Genomic DNA, 21,766 nt, shown 5'->3' with positions numbered 1-21,766 from the left:
AGTTATTTGAACACCCATAGTTTAGCGTTTTGATGTTCGATACCTCTTTTTTACCTTTTTCTAGGTTTCTCTTTTTCACTTGAGACTACTTTTGACTCAACATCTTCAAATTGTTCTTTTTCTTCTACTTCATTCACATGATTTTTGGCCCAACACCTTTGTTACCTACACAGGTTTGAACAAGATTTTCTCCAAATTTATGTTCAGGATTTTCTATTTGAAAGTTTCCAACTATGATTCCTTTGTTTTTTTCTACAATATATGAAATCAATACATTCTTGAACTCTTGAAAATGAATTGATAATTGACCTATACTTTGTGACATTTTTAACAATGAATATTGGAGTTCTTTTGTTATTTCTTTATATTCTCCAATGATATATGATCAAAATAATTATTTTGTTGGATTTTTTAGTATGTTTCCACCTCATAATAGGTATAGGATTGATTTTTTTCTTCTAAAAATCTTGAATAGGAATCAACCTTGGTCGTGTTTCATAACCAAAAGAATAATTTTGAGCTTTGAACGTTCTTCTTAGGTTGTAAAAATCCATACTTGATGATTCTTTAATTTCCTTCTTTCTTGATTTGAATTTTAAAGGGTTCCCCTAAATGTATATGTGGGTTGTTTGGCAACAAGCACAACATCAAAGCTCCTTCTTGTGATCGGCGTAACCAATAGTTTTCCAATCTTCCACTAGTGACATGTCAACGTTGGCTCAGGCGTTGTTTTGATACCAAATTGATGTAGCCTAAGTATTCTTAATGAATAATCTTCCAAGAATCAATCTTGTGCATTTACTGAAGTGATAATAATTGTTTCATTCAAGAGGGAAAGACTTCTATTTATAGAGTTTTATTATAAGTGTGGTAAAAAGGGAATTAACCTAGAATATCACCTAGTTACACAATATAAGCCTTGAAAAGTGTGAAATACTAGTATACTACATGAGCCTTGAGCATGAACTTGACTAAAACTGGTTTCATGATATTAAATACTGTTGGATTTTATGTCCTAAAAGTCGTAGTTTGTAAATTAATAAACATATTCTGTTTTGTTTTTCGATAAAACTGTTATTAAAATTGTAATCTTGAATCCAATAAACAAAGGTCCTGAGGCTATTTAATGTAGTTTGAGCTTTATGTAGTGACATAAATGTGGATCAAGTTCAAATATATAGCCAAAATGGTTTATAGTATATGAATAAAGTTGGGCACCTTATTCTGGGGACACTATGGATACGGCCCATTTTGTAGTTAGTACAAACGATGTGATCCTAAACCGTTCATGGAAACATGAAAATGGGGACATCCTATGTAAAGAGTTTACATAAGACTGAACCATGAAATAGTCATTTTTTACGCTCTAAACGCCATTTTATGTATAAAACTAACTATTTCGTTAATTGATGACCTAGGTAACTTAATCTTAATCCTAAGCTAACTTTGAACTCTTGTTCACTCGGAATTATCCTTAGATCTACATAGGTGAGGGCAGCTCATTATCGCTGGCCCAATAAGCCTCCCATTTCAGGGGTAAGATTAGGTGGATAGCTGGGAACATAGGGTGCAAGAAGAAATTCACTCCTACCCATTATAGGGATAGTAGATAGGTTGTTTCTTTTAGTACTGAATCTAGGTCTTGAACAAGGGGCCCATCCTCTCCTTGGCCTGAGAGGGGTTCGGTTTATAGGTTGGACCTTAAACCAATTGTTCATTAGAGGATCAGTGGAACTTAAAGAACAAGATGTAGTCTTGGGGGTAAAACAGTTTTTATGACCCAGCCGAGATTACGAAAAACCTGTGAAGGATTAGCTTACTAATCATGGTTATATCAAATGGCACAAATATATCTTTAGTGAGGGGAGTGCAACTACGGGACTATAGTGGAATGACCCGTTAGTTAACGAATGTTGATTAGCTCCGTCTAAAAGAGTTTTAGCCAGCTAATCTTGGATTGTTGGAGCTCATGATCTATAGGTCCATTAGGTTCCCGTACTAGCTCATATGGAATAAACTTAAAATAGTATGATAGAATAATTCGAATTGTTTGAATTAGGTGAAGAGAGAGAAACCGACAAGTATATGTGATATAGTGGTCGGTTTTTTAGTTTAGAGATACAACTTTAATATTTAAATGTGATTTAAATATTAAGAATATGAATACGTTCATATTCGAAAGCTCGAAAATAATGGTAATGGTCAAAGATGTAAAAAGTCGAAGAGTTGACTTTTTACTTTGAAAAGTCAAACTTTGACCGACCTTATATTCAAATGTGATTTGAATTTCAAGAAAATAAATGTGGATTCATGCTCAGGAGGTCAAAATTAGTAAACATGGAAAAAATCATAAAAAGTAAAAATATTGACTTTTCGGTCAAAGTTTGACTTTGAAAAAATGACTATTTTGCCCTTTGACTAAAGTTAGTGGGAAAATCCAAACTTTTGTTGAATGATTCCACTAACAAGATAGTAGGCTAGGTGTTGGCTTATATCGGAGACATCAAGCCCACTTAGATAGTGGATTTTGAGGTGTTGGGTTTTTATGAATTTGTTTCATGCAATTTTTGCATGGCTCTTTTCTATAAATATGGGCCTTCAATTTGGATGGATTTTTTTTGACATTTTTACCAAATTTAGTTTTCAAGGCTGAAAAAAAACCCAAACCCTACCCAAAATCCATCTTCTATTTCCATCTCTTTCTCTCTCTCGGGTTTTTCATCCATCGGGTCCTACAATCTAGTTCTGAGTCTAGAGGATAGTAGGTCAGCTCGAGTGGTGGTCCGGGAGAGTTCGGATCGAGATTCAGTGAGGAAAAGCGTTTTTCGGGAGCTACAAAGATTGTATTCTATCCTTATTAATTTACTGTTTTTCTTTCATTTGCATGCTAATTTCCTTTTAATTAAAAGCAATTAGAGTGTAATTAGATCCTTATTCCGCTGCATATGTCTCGGGTTCGATCAAGTACTACATCAAATATCAAGAAAATCTACCGTGAGCATATGATAATAGTGAACGTATCATTATAATTGCCATGAGTTCCTTTATGAATGGAGAAATGTTGTATAAGAGGAATTACGACATGACTCTCCTAAGATGTGTTAGTGCTTTAGAAACCAAGAGAATTTTAAAAGAAGTTTGTGGAACAAATAAAAATGGGTACATGATGGCAAGACAAGTCTTATGTGGTGATTATTATTGGTTAACTATGCAATCAGATTTCATTAAATATGCAAGAAAATGTTATAAACGGCAGATATATACAGATAAAGTATATGTTCCAGTTTCAGATATTTCATGATTTAGTAAAACACTTATATTAAAACAATTAAAACCCTAAACATGCATACTATATATTATAATTCCTTATAACATACTTTCAATGCATGTAACATGCTTCCTATGGTGGGATTTTAAATCTACATGGCATACTATATGCACAAACAAGATTTAATTAATTATAACATACATCACATGCATAAATAATTAAACACAAACTGATATAGTTTAGTTGGCATTTTCAAGTAAACAAAATGCCTAAATTATTACAAAATTAGCGAAAATGACTTTAAAACTCTTCTGGATTGCACGAATCGACCTGAACCAGACCTAAATCGCCCGAATCGGACCTCTAGAGCTTCAAAAGTTACTGAACCGGACCTCAACTGGTTGAATCGAACCTCCTAGACCTAAACTGGCTGGACCGATTCACTTGGACCGCCGGTTCGGATTCACGCACCCGTTCTGGGCTGGGAGGAGCAACGTTGCAACACTCTCACTCTAGCGTTGCAATGCCTCGGGTTCAGATGAGCAACATTACAATGCTCTAAAGGCAGCGTTGCAACGCTGCTTAGTAGTGGCTACTGTTGCTAAAATCGGCTGCTGACTTTCTTCACTTCTTTCTTCAATTACATCCTAATTTCAACTCTTATGACTCCATTTGAATTACAGATGCTAAAGCACACATTAAGGCTCATCAATCAAGGACCAATTATAAGAATAACAACATAATTGAAGAGAATTTGATGCCAAAACTAAGAAAAACCATATCAGTTCACAATTTTCCTACAACTTATGGAAAACACCCACCAAGGTAAAATTAACACAAATTGAGTGTTTAAATCATTCTCTAATACCAATTATTAGTTTTTAAAAATATGCAACGGAAGAAAACAAAATCACTAAGCAATCTAATTCATCAATTTTAGCTCTAAAATCAGCATGCTCATCAAATAACAATAAGGTTTCAAACATACCTTTGAAAATCTACTTCAAACTCGAAATTCAGCTGCAATTCTCCCTTCTTCTGGTCGTGAACCACTACTTGAGCTTCCCTATTATCCTTTAGGAGCCTTAGATTGAATTGTGAGACTCAAAATAAGCTGGAATGAAGGGAATTTTAGGAGAAGAGTACTTGTTTTTCACTGTTGAAGAACATCTTTTTCAACCTTCAGCTCTCAGCCAAATCTCATAATTTCCATGCTATTTTTTAGCTCAATCTGTATGTTTTGTATCTAACTTTCATGCATTTAGATTGCACACAAAACATCCACCTCCTACGTAGAGGATTTTGCATGAAATTGAAGTGAATAAGTGACTAAGGAACTTAACCATCAAAGTGGAAAAATCCCACATTTGGGAATTTTAAATTTTCAAAATATTTTACAAATTTTCTCAATTATAATTCTTTAATTAAATTTGAAATTTTATTAATTTTACAAAAATTAATTCAATAATTAATTTTCTAATAAAATTAATAATTAATAATTAATTAAATAATTTAATTAATTCTATTAATTAATATCAAATATTAAATTAACTTAACACTAATTCCACCACCGCGAATCCCCATTCATGAAATTAGTATTTAAATCATATTTAAAATATTAATTAATCATCCAATTTTGTTGAATTCTATATTAAACATGTAATTATATCACATATAATTACTAATTCCCTTAATTCGAATTTGAAAGATTCAAATTAACTTATCATGCTATTCTAAGGCTTATTCCATTTATGAGCTAGTAGAGGGACGTAATGAACCAACAGATCATAGGCTCCAACGATCCGAAATTAATTGGCTAAACTATTTACACCTAATTAACCCCTATTCATTAATTGTTGGGTCACTCCACTACCTTCACTCCCTTCATTGTAGATATATTGTGTCCACTCGATATATCCATGATTAGTAAGTTAACCCTTCACAAGTTGTTTATAATAACGGTTGGGTCAATAGCTGTTTTACCCTTGAGATTACCTCTTTTTTTTAAGTTCCACTGATCCTCTAATGAACAATTGGTTTGAGATCCAATCATCAAATCAGATCCCTTTCAGGCCAATGGGAAGGAATGCCTATTGTTCAAGACCCAGAGTCAGCACTTGAAGGAACAATCTCTCTACTATCTTTGAAAGCAGGTAAGAATGAATTTCTTTTTATACCCTATGTCCCCAGCTATCTATCTAGTCTTACCCCTGAAATGAGAGACTTATTAAGTCGGCACTGTTAAGCCAACCCTCACATATGCAAATTTAAGGATACTCTCGAATAAATAGGAGTTCATAGTTAGCTCAGGATTAAGGTTAAGTTACCTAAGTCATCGTTTTGAAATAGTCAGTCTTAAATAGTAAATGGCGTTATAAAGTAAGAGTGATTTATTTCTTGGTCCGATCTTATGCAAACTCATTTCACAGGACGCTCCCACTCCCCATGTCACCACATAAATGAATTGGATCATTTCATTTGTAGCACTTTAAAACAAATTGTAAAAACTACTGAGTGGGCTGCATTCGATAGTGTTACCAGAATAAGGCTCCCAACCTTATTCGTATACTATAGATCATTTTGACTATTTACTCAAACCTGATCCACTCTTATGTCTACACATAAAGTTCAAGTAGTCATATAATAGTCATGGATCTTTTAGTTTATTGGATTTATTTCTAAAACGACATAGGCAATTCATATATTCAATAACAACTTTATTGAATCAAACTTCAATAACAACTTTATTGATTTACGAATTAAGTTTATTATTTACAAACCATGAGTTTTAGGACATTAAACCCAACAATCTTTTACATTGCAATGGTTATGGACACAAATTGCACAACTCCTACAAAAACATCTCTTTGTAAAACGAAATTAACAAAGAAGAAACCCTAAAAACACGTAAAGTGAAACTACTGAGAATTCCAAGCTCAGTTGGAGGTTGCATAAGGTAGAACAAACATCCCGATGATTTGCATCATAAGCAACGAGCTTTAATCTCATTTTCTCTTGCTAGTTTTTTACATTAAAGGAGCTAAAGCAACCTTTAGCGTAGGAAAAACCTATAAAGATTCCCCCAACAACCTTTATCTCTTTAAAACTGTTAAACATTTTTTCTTTTTAACATTATGATATTTTATTATCCCTTTCATTTATGTTCTATTTACCAGCTTTATTATGTTTATTTACCATGTCGTCGGAGGAAAGCCACCACCACGGCCTCATACTTATGCTTTAAATCAATAGTTTATTCTCATTATTGTTATTAATCATTTGTATATTTATATTTTATTTTCTATTTGATCTTCCCTTCCCCCTCCCCCCACTCATGTTGTCTTGTTTCTCACTATTAAGGACAAAGAAAAACAAGCCCAACCAGCCCATGTTAACAGGTGATGTGGCCCTATCCCAGCGAACCAATTCTGTAGAAGGGCCTCCTATTGAAGAGTGACACATGTCACTGACATTGTTTATTCATTTACTATTTTGCCCTTGTGTTTAGGGCTCTATACTATAAAACATAAGCAGTTGTATTCTTTATTGTGTGTGTTGAAAATAATCGAAGATAGACTGCAGTAGTTTGTGCTCTCTCCCTACCTCTTGCTCCCTCCTTGCCTTTCGCTCTATCCTTGCCTCTCGCTCTCTCCTTGCCTCTTGCTCTCTCCTTGCCTCTCGCTCTCTCCCTGAATCTCTCTGCCTCTTTCTTTCTGTGAGTTTCCTCTTCTCTTACATTTTTCATTATCTTAACTTGGTATCATAGCAGATCTAATGGCCAACGCCAATTCCAACACAAATTTTTCCCTGCATCCCACGAACACTACTTTCAGCAGCACTCCATTAAATCAACTCCTTAACCAAATTACCTCCATGAAACTCGATCGGAGCAATTTTCTTTTGTGGAAGAATCTAGCCCTGCCGATATTTAGGAGTTACCGGCTTGAAGGCCATCTCACCAGCTAAAAGCCATGTCCTTCTATGTACCTTCAACCTGTAGGTGGAGATACAAATCCTTTAGATGCAGTAACTCTTTGTGAATTTGTTGTCGGAGTCTCTATTTCTGATGGTTTTTCAAGTGGAAGCACTAGGAGCTCGAGCTCAACCATAGCTGCAATCCTCAGTTTGAAGCCTGGATGGCAGTTGATCAATTACTTCTTGGATGGCTGTACAATTCTATGACCCCTAAAGTAACTGTCCAAGTCATGGGATGTGAAAGTGCTGAGATGTTGTGGAAAAATATCAACAAACTCTTCAGTGTTCAATCACGTGCTGAAGAGGATTACCTTAGGCAAGTTTTTCAATCCACTCGAAAAGGAAATTTAAAAATGGAGAAATATTTGAGAATAATGAAAGGTAATGCTGATAAGTTAGAACAAGCTGGTAGTCCAGCCTCAACTAAAGCCTTGGTGTCACAGGTACTTCTAGGGCTGGATGAGGTATACAATGATGTGGTTGTCACGATTCAAAGTAAAGCAGAAGTGTCTTGGTTAGATATGCAGTCGGAGCTACTTCTTTTTGAGAAATGGTTAGATCATCAAGCAACACAAAAAGTGTTAATTGGTTTTAGTCACAATGCCTCAGTTAATCTTACCAACACAAGAAGCTCTCCTTTCGATCCAAACTCAAGAACCCAGGGGAACAACAACAACAACAGCAACTGCAGTGGAAATCAGAGAGAACGTGGAGGTAACAAGGGTCGAGGTAGGGGAAGAGGGAACAAACCAACTTGCCAAGTGTGTGGCTGACTTGGCCACACAGCCTACTATTGTTATGGTCGTTTTAACAAAGAGCTTGCACCACCAACCTTTTCTCAGAATAGGGGAGGTCATGTCAATCATCAGCGAAACAAAGGGCCTTCTCAACAAAACCAATCTACCTTTATGACTTCACATACTTCTCAACCGTACATGGCAGGTCCTGAAATTCTTACTGATCTGAGTTGGTATACAGATAGTGGTGCATCAAGCCATGTGACAGCAGACTACACCAATCTTGGTAACCCAAATGAATATGGAGGTAAGGAGTCAGTTGTAGTTGTAAATGGTGACAGTCTTAAGATTTCTCATATAGATGATACTTCTCTTGTGAATGAACATGAATTTGAAAGATGTCTTATTTGTTCCTAACATTACTAAAAACCTTGTGAGTGTACCCAAGCTTACTAAGGATAAAAATATACTTATTGAGTTTCATAATGGTTTCTGTCTCATCAAGGACAAGAACACGGGACTAATCATGCTGAAAGGATAGCTTAGAGATGGTCTGTACTAACTTGAGGATGTGAAAGTCTGTTCGAGAGGGAGTTCAACTGAAGAGTCTGATCAGAAGAATATAATGCACATAAATAATCACATACCTACTTTGAATGTATCAAGTTTGAGTCAGTCCCCTAGAATGAAAGTGTCTAAGAATGTATGGCACAAACGGCTTGGTCATCCTGCCTTGAAAACTCTAGAACTTGTCATTACTCAATGTAACCTTCCTACTATTATTAATGATAAAGTTTCCTTTTGTGACTACTGTCAGTATGGGAAATCTCGTGCATTTACTTTTCCAACTTCTGAGTCAAGATCCACTAACATGTTTGATTTAGTTCACATTGATCTATGGGGGCCAGCACCTCTCTTATCATCTGAAGGGTATCGTTACTATGTTATATTTGTTGATGACTATCGTAGGTACACTTAGATTTACCCTTTGCATCTGAAAAGTGACACTGTAGCAACCTATCAACATTTCACTTCTATGATTAAACAACAGTATAATGGAATAGTCAAAATACTTCAATCAGATAATAGGGGAGAATTTGTTAAAGTGCATTAGCTTTGTGGGAAATAGGGGACTGTTTCTTATTTCTCATGCCCTTATACATCGGCACAAAATGGTAGGGCTGAAAGGAAACACATGAATATTGTTGAGAAGGGACTTACCATGCTGGCTCAAGCATCTATTCCTCTTACTTATTGGTGGGAGGCCTTTGCCTATGCTACCTATCTCATAAATGGTATGTTGACCCCGACTCTACAAGGTAAGTCCCCTATTGAGTTATTGACAAGTAAAAGACTAGTGTTTGAAGATCTAAATTTTTTTGGATGTGCTTGCTTTCCCTGTTTAAGACAATATAATAGTCACAAGCTACACTATCGCACGGATAAGTGTGTTTATCTTGGGCCTAGCTCTAAGCATAAAGGATACAAATGTCTGACCCTGGCTAGAAAAATTTTTATATCTCGGCATGTAGTATTTAATGAAGATGATTTTCCCTTTCAGCATGCTTTCACAGGTCCACCGGCAGCTTCAACACAACTAACAGCCTCTATATCGTGGCTGCCTACTGCTACTGCCTTACCCGAATCTCTCCAACCTTCCCCTCCCTTGTGTCCTAGTGACCCTGCTGCTACCTCCAGTTCTGTTCACTTACCAAACCCAAATCCATCAGTGCTCAATCCTTCCGCAAATGCTCTTGCTCCAATCTCTCCTACATCCCTCTGCCCTCAATTCAGAACCACCCCTCTGCCCTCAAACCAGAACCAACTGTCTTCTCTGCCCTCAAACCAGAACCCACTACCTAGCAGTTTGCCAGCTGATCCAATACCCCACCTTAACCCCCCTTCGCCCCTTGCTGTACCCAATACCCCGCTTTCACCACCCATTCCCACACATGAATCCTCACTCGATCCTATCCCATCTCCCCTTCCCCTTCATCTTCCTATGCATCCTATGATAACCAGGGCAAAGGCTGGAATTTTCAAGCCTTAGATACTGAACACTCAGACAAAGAAAGATTGGTCTATGACCGAGCCTACACGGGTGTGTGATGCTCTTACCACACCACAATGGAAATGTGCAATGGATGAAGAGTATGCGGCCCTCATGAAAAATGGTACATGGAACCTTGTTCCTTATTCTCCCTTCTTGAATGTTTTCGGTGCCAAGTGGGTCTTTAAAATTAAAAGACACCCTGATGGAGTGATTCAACGCTACAAGGCACGGTTGGTTACAAAAGGTTTTCATCAGACTCCAGGTGTTTACTTTTTTGAAACATTTAGTCCAGTCGTTAAAGCTTCAACCATTCGTATAATGCTTACCCTTGTTATTGCTTATGGATGGAAAATGAGACAACTTGATTTTAACAATGCCTTCTTGAATGGTAAGTTAAACGAGGATGTTCACATGAGTCAACCACTCGGGTATGTTGATCCTCACTATCCTCATCATGTATGTAAGCTAAATAAGGCTATTTACGGTCTCAAACAAACCCCTCGGGCTTGGAACAATACACTTAAAGACGAACTTCTAGCTTGGGGGTTCCAAAATGCCAGGTCAGATACTTCCCTCTATATTTTTAAGCAAGGACCAACTATTCTATTGCTGTTAGTTTATGTGGATGATGTGATTGTTACTAGAAATGATTCTGCTCTTATACATCAGCTGGTTCATATGTTAGATACTCGGTTTGCTCGTAAGGATCTTGGTCCTCTTCACTACTTTCTGGGTGTACATATTAAATATCTAAACAAGGGCTACTACTCAGTCAAGAGAAATATGTTGATGATCTTTTGTACAAGCTTAACATGTTCGATCTCAAGGCTGTCCCTTCCCCAAGTGTAATGAACAAACACCTATCAATTCATAGTGGTACACCTCTTACTGATCCTTTCTTATATCGAAGTACAATCGGGGCTCTCCAATACCTCACCACCACTTGGTCGGACATTACCTTCATGGTAAATCAACTTAGTCAAGTTTTAAAGTGTCCTACTGAAACGCACTAGGCTGCTGTCAAACGTCTTCTTCGCTATCTAAGTGGTACCAAGCACTATGGGCTTTGCATCCAACCGAACTCTGATTTATCCATTTCAACATTTTCTGATGCTGACTAGGCAACAAACTTAGATGACCGTAAATCTGTTGCTACGTATTGTGTCTTTCTTGGTGGCACACTTGTATCATGGTCATAAAAAAAGAAGTATGTTGTGGCTCGTTCAAGTACTGAATCAGAATACAGGGCGTTTGCTCATGTCTCTACTGAGATCATTTAGATTAAACAATTTCTTGAAGAGATTGGAGTTCATCAATGTACCAAACCAACCCTGTGGTGTGATAATCTAAATGCTGGTGCGTTGGCAGTCAATCCTGTGTTTCATGCTCGAACGAAGCATATTGAGATTGACATACACTTTGTACGTGATAGAGTTCTCCAAGGCCTTCTAGATGTTCGGTACGTTCCCTCTATTGATCAAGTAGCTGACTGCCTTACTAAAACTCTTACACATAGTCAATTCTTCACGCTTTGACGCAAACTCGGCATCGTTGAACTACCGCCTCGTTTGAGGAGGGATATTAAGAACAAAGAAAAATAAGTCCAACCAACCCATGTCAACAGGTGATGTGGCCCTATCCCAACCAGCGAATTCTGTAGAAGGGCCTCCTATTGAAGAGTGACACATGTCACTGACATTGTTTATTCATTTACTGTTTTGCCCTTGTGATTAGGGCTCTGTACTATAAAACATAAGCAGTTGTATTCTTTATTGTGTGTGTTGAAAATAATCGAAGATAGACTGCAGTAGTTCGTGCTCTCTCCCTACCTTTTGCTCTCTCCTTAACTCTCGCTCTGTCCTTGCCTCTTGCTATCTCCTTGCCTCTCGCTCTCACCCTGTATCTCGCTCTCTCCTTGCCTCTCGCTCTCTCCCTGTATCTTGCTCTCTCCCTGAATCTCTCTGCCTCTCGCTTTCTGTGAGTTTTCTCTTCTCTTACGTTTTTTATTATCTTAACTCTCACCTCTCTTAGTTCCCGCTACTGTTATTTATTTTCATTTTCTTTTTTATTTTTCTTATGAAAAAAAAGAAAGAAGTGAAAAAAGCTTGTGAATATTATTATCCAAGAGACTTCAAAACCTAGATTTTTATGCCAGGAGATGACCAATAAAAATAGAGTTTAATTAATTAATAAGCTAATATCAATTACTCATTGTTATTAATTTTAATTAGTTATTAAATATAAATATATTAATTAGACTTAATAAATTTTAATTTTCAACTAATATCTTCACAATTAATATTTTATGCTATCTTAACTTTAACATGAATAATTATTATTATAATGATTATCGATATTCTGATTAATTTATATTCTAGTAATTAATTTTAATTAGTTAATTACCTTTAATAAAGGTTTATTATAAATGTATTCATTTATTTTTATTTTAAATATTTAAATAATACTAAATTTATTTAATGACTACCATAATTGATCTCTTGTATTTAATTAAGTAGTTATTTAATTTTGATTTCTATATTCAAAATTGGTAAATTAAACACACATATTTAATTTACAGACATTAATTATTCTACATATCTAAATATAAACATTAATGATACTAAATATTCAAATCTCAAATATTCAATATCTATATCGGGAAACAATGTCAAAGATTTAATCGGGTTCTTTTAGAGTAGAAGTATGTTGGTTGTTATATTGGTTTTATGAATGTTTATCAATTATTAAAAAAAAAAAAAAAAAAAAAAAGATGTGATGTTATGCTACATAATGCGCTGCCACCCACACACTTCCATCCCATCAAATTTTTTTTTCCATTTTTATTTTGTAAGTTTATTTTTTTAGTTCTTTATATTTTTAATTATTCTTCTTTTCTTAATGCCATATTTCTATTTTGCATTAGTATTTATTTTGGGTGTTGTATTTCACTATCTTTTTTACTCCACATTTACTATGTTCTCTCTCTCTTTAATGTATTTGTGTTATGATATGCAATATTATCATTTCAATATACGTAGTCCTTATTGGTATTTTGTAAAAGAATCGAGAACAAAATTTAAGAATATTTAAAAGTTCAATTTTTTAAAATTCTTGAGGTGAAAAGTTAATTTTTTAAAAATTCGATACCAATATGTTTTTATTAAATCTTTAATATACTCTTTTATATTGTTTAAACACATCGTTATACTTCTTAAATTGTTATTTTTATTTCACTTTATTATTGATTATTTTATTCTTTGGTTTTATAACGTTCTCATTAATGTAATTTTCATTTCTAATTTGACATTTCTCAATGCTTTTGCATATTTTTTTCAACCTCTACAAAAATATTATTTGCAAAATCTTCTAAGTCACACTTTTTTTACTTTTGAACGTTTAAAAATTAATGTCTTATTAAAAAAAGGCTTTCTAACCATTTTTTCTTACAATTTGGTTTTTAAAGAATCTAGAAATATCTAGAGTATGATCTCCCAGAATTATTGAGATGAGAGATCATAATATTTGAAAGTTTATAAGGAAAAATGAACTTAATTAATGTTTAAAAAACTTTCTTTATTAAAAAATTATTCCTTTGACGGATTTGAGAAATTTTTTCACATTTTTAGGTAAAGAATTTTTCTCCAATTATTTTATTGAATCATGACTCCAGATATAATGAGAGGTAAAGTAAGACATAGTGTTTTTTGAAAAAAAATAATAATAAAAGTTTCTTCATATAACATTTTCAATTCAAGATAGAAATTTTGGCAACCGTTGTTTAACAGATGTTGTGAGGTGCTAACACCTTCACATATAAATGATTTCCGAACTCAACTCTAGCTTTTGTAAATTCCTTTTTGTCTATTTTTTAAAAAATTTTGTTTATTTCATGGTGACTTCTTTCTTTTTTGAAAAATTTATCCCTTTTGAAGATGTTAGGCGCTATTGTTTTGAGCACATGTTGAGAGGCTATAAAGTAATTTCAAGGTTTTGAAGTCTTGTACTTATTATAGTTATCAATTTTTTTATTTTTGTAAGTTGACCGTAGTTTGTGGAGGGATGAATAGTCATCTTACTTTGTTGGAGTGAATATTGCTGTATCTATTGAAAGTTGAGTAGTGTATACAAATATTACATTACTTTTATTATATGTACATAAATATAGTTGGTCAACCACGTGTGGACCAATTTTTTTTTTTAATAAAACAACGATGACGTTTTATTGTTACACGAAAACAAATATTTAATGACTGCAAACTACTTTAATGTCGATCCCTGACCAACATTGAAGAATGTGTTATAAAGATATTTAATATAGGTCAAAAACAAACATTAAAAGCGATCGATATTAAACACTTTTAATATCACCTACTTCAATATCGGTCACCCATTCGACAATGCTATAATGTCAAGTTCCTAATTTTGTACTAATGAAGAGGTATGTTTTAACGAGTTGAACATCAGTATCATTTAACAATACTTTTGCAGGTAGGGTAAGTGTAATCAATACTTATTAGTGGTATATTAAACTAAAAAGAAGAAGTTTAAGTATTATTGCACATATAACACATTACAACTCCAATCCCCTCCCACACCTGACACCCACTTCTAAATTCTTTAAACAAGAAAAAAGAAACATAGCCAAAAAAAAAAAAAAAAAAAAAAAGTAAAGTACAAAACAAACTTAGAAGAAAGCACTCACAAGACCACACTTTACAATACAATATAGCTTATGGCACATTGGCTTTGGCCAAACACTTCTTTTGAAACCATACTTTTACAAAACACAACCTTTATTATTATTATTATTATTATTATTATTATTATTATTATTATTAATATTATTATTATTATTATTATTATTTATTTAAGTGATAGTAATTAGCTCATGAAATGAACAATATTATTGTGGAAATTATAGGAGGTTTAATTTAGCATATATGGTGATGCTTCTTTCCATGAGTCTCTTCATCTTGCTCCTTTGCCTCTTCTTTCTCATGGTGCTCATGAAATGCAAAGCCACCAGCTCCGATGGCGGCGACCGCCGCTATCTCCTCCTCTAACTTGTGCCTGTGCCCATGCTCTGAGTCCTCCTTTGCCTCATGCTTCTCATGCTGAGATTAAAAAACTTAATTACATCAAATTACCGTTGCAAATAGTAAATTAATATGGATAAATTTTGCTATATTTGAAATTCTCTATGTTGCTATTATTTATTATTAATTTTAAAAATATTGTTATGACAATTATACTTGATAATTAATGTACCTTATCCATGGTTGGATTGATATTATATTAATTATTTTAGTTCAATCACATAATTGTTGGCTAATTTTTTTTTAATGGTATATTTCAAAATATTCTTGTCTTGCTCATGGAAAGAGAAAATACTCTTTTTTTTTGTATTTTTTCGTATCTAAATTAAATAATCAAAATTAATATATAATGTTCAATTTTAAACTTTGAATATGATATTTCATACTGTCAAAATTATTTTTGAACGATTAAAAATATTTTTTATATAATTTTAAATATAAAATAATTGATTTTGAATATTTTAAAACCACTCTCAAACATGTCTTTGTTAAGTCACTTTTGTTGAATATGACATTTCTAGATGTAGAAAGGTTTAAAATTCAAAATTCCTACAATGTCACGTAAATTATTAATTAAATATTATAGGAAAATTTATTAGCAAAAGACAAATCAATTTTTATTATGAAGGTCTAAGGATCAAAACATATATGAATTAAAAAAATTCAAATTACAAATTTTCATCTCTAAGCTTCAATGATTATATGTCCAATAATCCACCTCTAAATATTAAAAAGTTTCAATTATTCTGATCTTCTTAATTTCAATATATCAATACTTAAATATAGATAAGCATAAGATATATTGGTTTTTTTTTTAAGTTTAAATGAGGATAGGAGATTCAAACTATAGACGTCGTAGTTTCTAACACACTCGTATGACAATTAAGTTATTTTCATTTTAAAAAATTGTGATACTACAAAATAGGTTGACGCACTTTTAGGCTTATATTTCTTATATCATATCCATTTAACCTATATATGTTGTGCCATTTCATGTCAAATCATACGAGTATTATTTGAATCACTCTAAGTACTCTTTTGGATAAATAAATATTAAAAAAAAACTTGAATTACCTAACAGACATAACTATCAAAATTTGAAGACTAAATTTGTAGTTAAAAAAATATCATATACACATGAGATTTTCTCTTAAAATCAATATTTGACAATGACGAAAGTAACTCATATATCTTATAAATATTATTGTGAGGTTCCTTCACTTTTGGAATGTGAGATCCTTAACAAAAAGTACTAGATCAAAATAGAAATTAGTATAAAATACTTGGATGGATGTAAGTTCTTCTTTCTTCTTCTTTTCTTCCAGATAATTTAACTCTCCAGATAATAATTACCAACTCAACTCAACTCAACTCTCTACTTTTATCACATACCAAACACCCCCTAAATATTTTGTAATCTTTTATTGTGTAGTTGAGGTGAATTATAAAAGGATGAGTATATTGAGGATGCACGTGAGTATTGCTTATTGTTTCATATTAAATAAAAAGTCAATAGTCAAAGTGAGTTAAGAATGGTAATTGATATAATCTTTCTCCCTAGAGGTCGGAGGTTTGATCTCTCATTCTTGTAATTATTGTACTAAAAAAAGTCAATTGTACAAGTTTTATGTCAATTGAATTATATTTATATTGGAAACTTTAGAGCTCATTTTGAATGAACTCAAAAAACATTTTTTTAAATGACCAACATTTTTATTTTCATTTCATTTAGAATATTTTTCATGTATAATAAAGAAAAAAAAAAAAACAAAGGAAAATATCTTTATAGTCCCTAGATTTTTTTTGTCTAATTTCAATTTTTGGTCTCTAGATTTCAAAAATAATGTTTCACTTTTAATTTTTAAGTTTTGAGCTTGATTTTAATTTAGTTGTCCAATTTTAAAATGTTACAATTTTAATCTCAAAGTATGAATTTTGTCTAAATTACTCGTTTTAAAATTTATGCTTTTCACTTGAATTTTCACTTAATTATTACTTTTAATCTTTAACATAATTATAATTAGTTAAATTTCACTATTTTTTTTATCATTTTTAAAATTAATTTTAAAATCTCAATTCATAATTAATTAATAGAGTGGTAGATTGAAAATAAGTATTTAGTAAAAATAGAAAAATGTGTAAATTTTTAAGCCAAAGACCAAAATTCAAGAAAAATTCAAACATAAAATTATGAAATTCAAACACTAAATTGAAATTAAAACTTTTTTTTTCCAAAAATAAAATATTGAAGAGACATTAATGCATGAGATAGATATATAAAACATATATTAAATATGTTATACCAAGGCAAAGGCACCGGCGGCGGCCGCACCGAGCTCGCCGAGGTGTTCAAGGTGTTTGTGGTGTTTCTCTTCCTTTTTGTAATCTGGATTCTCCTCTTCATTTCCTTCCTCATATTCTTTTCTGTATCCACCGTCGTACTCGCCGCCTTTATCTTCTGACCCACCGTACCCACCACCGAACTCGCCGGATTTATGTCCACCCTTCCTGTATGCACCTTCGTATTCTCCGCTCTTACCTTCTGACTCGCCGTACCCTCCACCGTACTCGCCGTCCTTATTTCCTGACTCGCTGTACGTGTACACACCACCGTACTCGCCGGCGACCTTATTTTCAGACCTACCATAACCACCGCCGTATTCGCCTGCCTTATCTTCCGACTCACCGTACCGATCACCACCGTGCTCGGCGGCGAACTTGTTTTCTGACTTGCCGTAGCCACCACCGTAACTGGCGGTTTTGTTTTCAGAGATGTCAGATGAATAAGTGGAGTTTTCGGAGAATTGAGATTCAGAATATGGGGTGGTTTCGGAGAGGACATTTTCTTCCTCCTCCTTGTGGCGGTGGAAGAGGCCGTGGTGGTGGCCGTGGTGGCGGTTTTCCTCCGACGACATGGTAGTTTTTCTAGTTGAGATTGTATTGTATTTTTCTAAATTGGATGCGATGTAATTTTGGGAAGAGAATGGGGAAGTATTTATAAGGGGATTGGGAGGTGTATTATTACAAATAGAGAATATTTACAATTAAATAATTTTAGGTCCATAAGGTTTAAAATGTCAATGTCACACGAAAATATTAAGATCCTAGTTTCTAGAAATTTCAAGAGAAATATTGATAAAAGGTTGTTTTCAATGGATATTTCTCCGCAAGTTATCAAAATAAAAATTTTAAAAAATAAATTTAAATTAGTAAACAAACATTTTATGATTTTTAAATAAGTTAACATGTCTATTATTTATATTATATTTACATTAATAACATTTGTTGATTATATTTTATATTTCGTATATAATGGAAATTTCGATTCACTCCTCATTTAGTAGCATAATAAAAAAAAGAAAGAAAATTGTTTTAAATAGCAAAACTGAATTTATAAATATAGCAAAATTTCATAGTCCATCAGTGATAAATGTTAGTAGTCTATCAGCATCTATCATTGATATTTTGATATATTTGTAAATATTTTAGTTCATTTTACTATATTTAAAAACAACCCAAAAAATAATTAATATATTAATGGTTATGAGTAATTGTGCTTTTAAAAAAATCAATTGTTATAGAAAACTAATTAACATTTGGCAAATTTCAATTTTAAACATAAAAAAGCAAGTAAACAGTGCGTTTGGTAAGTTCAAACCAGGTTTGTTGTAATTTAGCTACCATTATCGAATTAGATATTATTTAATTATTTGATTATTATTTTTTAGTATATTAAATGGTTATCAGTTATTTATTTAGAATTTTTATAGTTTAAATTACAAACTAATACCCAAAAAAAAATACAAACTATATCTTGTTACTTCCTTAAATTATATGATTAAAAAAGTTGAAAAAAATAGTTGTTGTCTAAAAAATTGTAATAAACAAATATTATTTGAATGTAAGAAAAAAAAAAAAGAAAAAATGATTGATAAGAAAAAAGGAGTGAAATCGATAGAAAAAAAGAAAGATAATAGAAAAAAAGGTCAAAGATGAAAGAAGAGTTAAGCACAAATAAGTTTAATTAAGATCAATTAATCATTGACTTAAGTTAAATCTAATTCTAATTTGTGGTAGCATAAAGAAAAATTTATCTTAATCTAATTTTAAGAGGAAAAAGTAAACTATAAATTATTTTCTTTATAAATATATTATTATTATTATTTTATATAAGTTAATTTAAACATAAATTTAAATTTTTGGATTTTATTCCATTCTATGGTTCTTCATCTCTATTTTCAGTATCGTGAATACTAATTTTCTATTTTGAAATTATAAATTTATTATTGAACTACGTGTCGGAGACATTTTCCTTAACTAAAATTTTCGACATTAATTGATAATTATTTTAATTTTGTCAAATTTATATGAAATAGTAGAAATGTCGATGTCCATATCATACTGAAAATTAAATATCATGAATACTGAGTTGTCGAAATTATTTCTGAGATAAATGAAGTGAATAATAAAAGCTGGTAGTTTAGGTGGCATTTAAATCAACAAAGGATCAGATAATGGACGGTGGGGATTAATTTGGAGGTCCACGTAGATTTCTGATAAGGCTTAGGACCACCAAAAATAAACCCCTATCCATGCAATGTCGACATAACGTAAAGCGTGTGGAACCTTCCGCTTAAGGTCTTTTGTCCGCGCATATTCCAAGTACGACATGTCGTTCTTGTCCTTCACAAGAATTTGACTCCATAAAACACCATCTATCAAATATCATCGAGCAATATTTGAATGCATTCCAAATATACTTATCATTATATATTTCATTTTGATTATGCTATATATATAAAAGAAGAGTTTCTCACGTCGTAAAAAACTATACTTAAATAATTGGGTAAGATGTATAAAAATAGATATAGTCTAGCATGTATATACATACTTTTCTATATAAGGAGAAGCGGAAGATGCGACGATATAATAATTCTTAATAATTATTGAGGTAAGAAAATATAAAATTTACATGTCTCATAATAATTATTAGATACACATTTAAAATAAAATTGTAATTTTTCTTATATTCAACTATAAATTTAGTATCAATAACAAAACAGTAAGACATAAGCTCTTGACCAAGAGATTAAAGAATTTCTCTATCTCATATGTTGTGTTTGAAAAATAAAGTGTAAAATATAATCTTATAGATTGTCACGGGAAAAAAAAATATTTGGGTGCATTGTATCATCCTAGGTTGCACTTATCTTTGAGAAAGAAAATCTAGTACTACCATAGTGCATACTACTCTGCATTCATTATTTGACAAATCTGAAAATTTTAATTCAATTTTAATTTTCTCTCACATACATTGAAACTTAAGTTTAAAATTTTGTGCATAATAGATCAAATTAATTGTAAAAAGATATCATTTTATACCTATTAAGCACAAAGTTACATTTGATCTCTAATTTAACATTTAATTTTTAACATTTTCAAATATGTAAGAGACCTATTGGATGCATAATTGATATTTTAGAAATCCATTAAACACAAAATCGAGAATTTGTGGACCTTTTAAACATTTTTAAAATTCGAGAGCTATATATAGACACAAATCTATAAGTTTATGGACTAAACTTCTAACTTTATATACGTTTGTGCCCTTGACATGAAATCCTTAATCTGCCACGGATAGTAAGAGCATAAGCAATATTGGGTTGTTTCATATTTTAATTCTAGTATCTTTTATTTCTTTACAGATTTAAAAGATCATTCTTTTATTGAAAAAAAAAAACTTATTTAAGATGTTTTTTTAGATGATCTTTGTTGAACGATAAATTTTAGATCAATCACAAATTGCCACATCATTTCTTAAATTAATGACGAAATGACAAATAATCAAATTTGAGACTAATTAAAAAGTGACATGTGTACCAAATTAAAATTGAAGACATAAATTGACAAATCTTCATATAATGTCATATGTTTTCATCCTGACCATTAGATCAAATTAATTATTTTGATCTAACTAAATATTAAGTTTTGAGTTAAAGGTCAATTGAGCCCAAAAATAGGCTTAATTTAGTTAAAATGAATAAAGCCAAGATCCAATTAACTGGGCCCAAGGGCTATGTAACACCTCGAATTTTGTTCTTAATGTAATTTCAGTATTTTCTAGTATTAGAGGGCATTTTAGGAATTTTGGAAATTCAAAATGTAATTATTGTGATTTAATTGTTAAGAAGGGGGTGTTTCAATTTGATGGTTTAATCAGAGGGAAGTTATGGAAATTGGACTTTTAATGTCACAAAAATGTAATTTGAAATTAATGTCAAGAATTAATTCATTTTGGAAAAGGGTTATGTCATACAAATTTAATTTGAAATTAATGTCAAGAATTAATTTCATTTTTGAAGGGGTTACTTAAATTTTGTGTGATTGAAAATTTTAGGGGAAAAAGGGATTAAAAGTTGGAAGTAGGGTTTGAATGAAGGAAGTTTTTGGAGATTGTAAACTTAAGGATGGTTGTTGCTCAGGCTTCGTTGGGTAAGTTGACTTAGGTTAGTTGAATCAAATTTCGTATGGTTGGGTTATGACTCCTGAGGTGGAAAGTAATGTTGTGTTTTGTGTTAAGGGAATTGAATTCAAAGATTGATTATTGAAAACTGCCACTTGGATCAATATCTAAATC

The 21,766-nt window shown here is 32.2% G+C and overlaps 1 protein-coding gene across 1 annotated transcript; it reads right to left on the bottom strand.

Annotated features, from left to right (window-relative positions):
* Positions 1 to 14,557: 14,557 nt before the first annotated feature.
* LOC120076593 (uncharacterized) lies at positions 14,558 to 18,108 on the bottom strand. The gene is made up of 2 exons (XM_039030465.2): positions 17,433 to 18,108; positions 14,558 to 15,147 (listed from the first exon to the last, which is right to left on the bottom strand). The coding sequence occupies exons 1-2, from the start codon at positions 18,042 to 18,044 to the stop codon at positions 14,965 to 14,967; spliced, it is 795 nt and encodes a 264-aa protein (XP_038886393.1). The 5' UTR covers positions 18,045 to 18,108; the 3' UTR covers positions 14,558 to 14,964.
* Between the last annotated feature and the right edge of the window lie 3,658 nt (positions 18,109 to 21,766).

The sequence above is a fragment of the Benincasa hispida genome, chromosome 4, assembly GCF_027475165.1.
Source record: "Benincasa hispida cultivar pf3 chromosome 4, pf3_genome.v1.1, whole genome shotgun sequence".
Classification (NCBI taxonomy): domain Eukaryota; kingdom Viridiplantae; phylum Streptophyta; class Magnoliopsida; order Cucurbitales; family Cucurbitaceae; genus Benincasa; species Benincasa hispida.
Note: the sequence above shows the minus strand (reverse complement) of the source record. Positions and strands in the feature narration are given on the sequence as shown.

Excerpts from the sequence above, each read along its gene's own strand:
- LOC120076593 (XM_039030465.2), bottom strand. The coding sequence starts at position 18,044 with ATGTCGTCGGAGGAAAACCGCCACCACGGCCACCACCACGGCCTCTTC. Across the intron at positions 15,148-17,432 it reads CCGCCGGTGCCTTTGCCTTG|CATGAGAAGCATGAGGCAAA; the intron begins GTATAACATATT and ends TTTTAATCTCAG.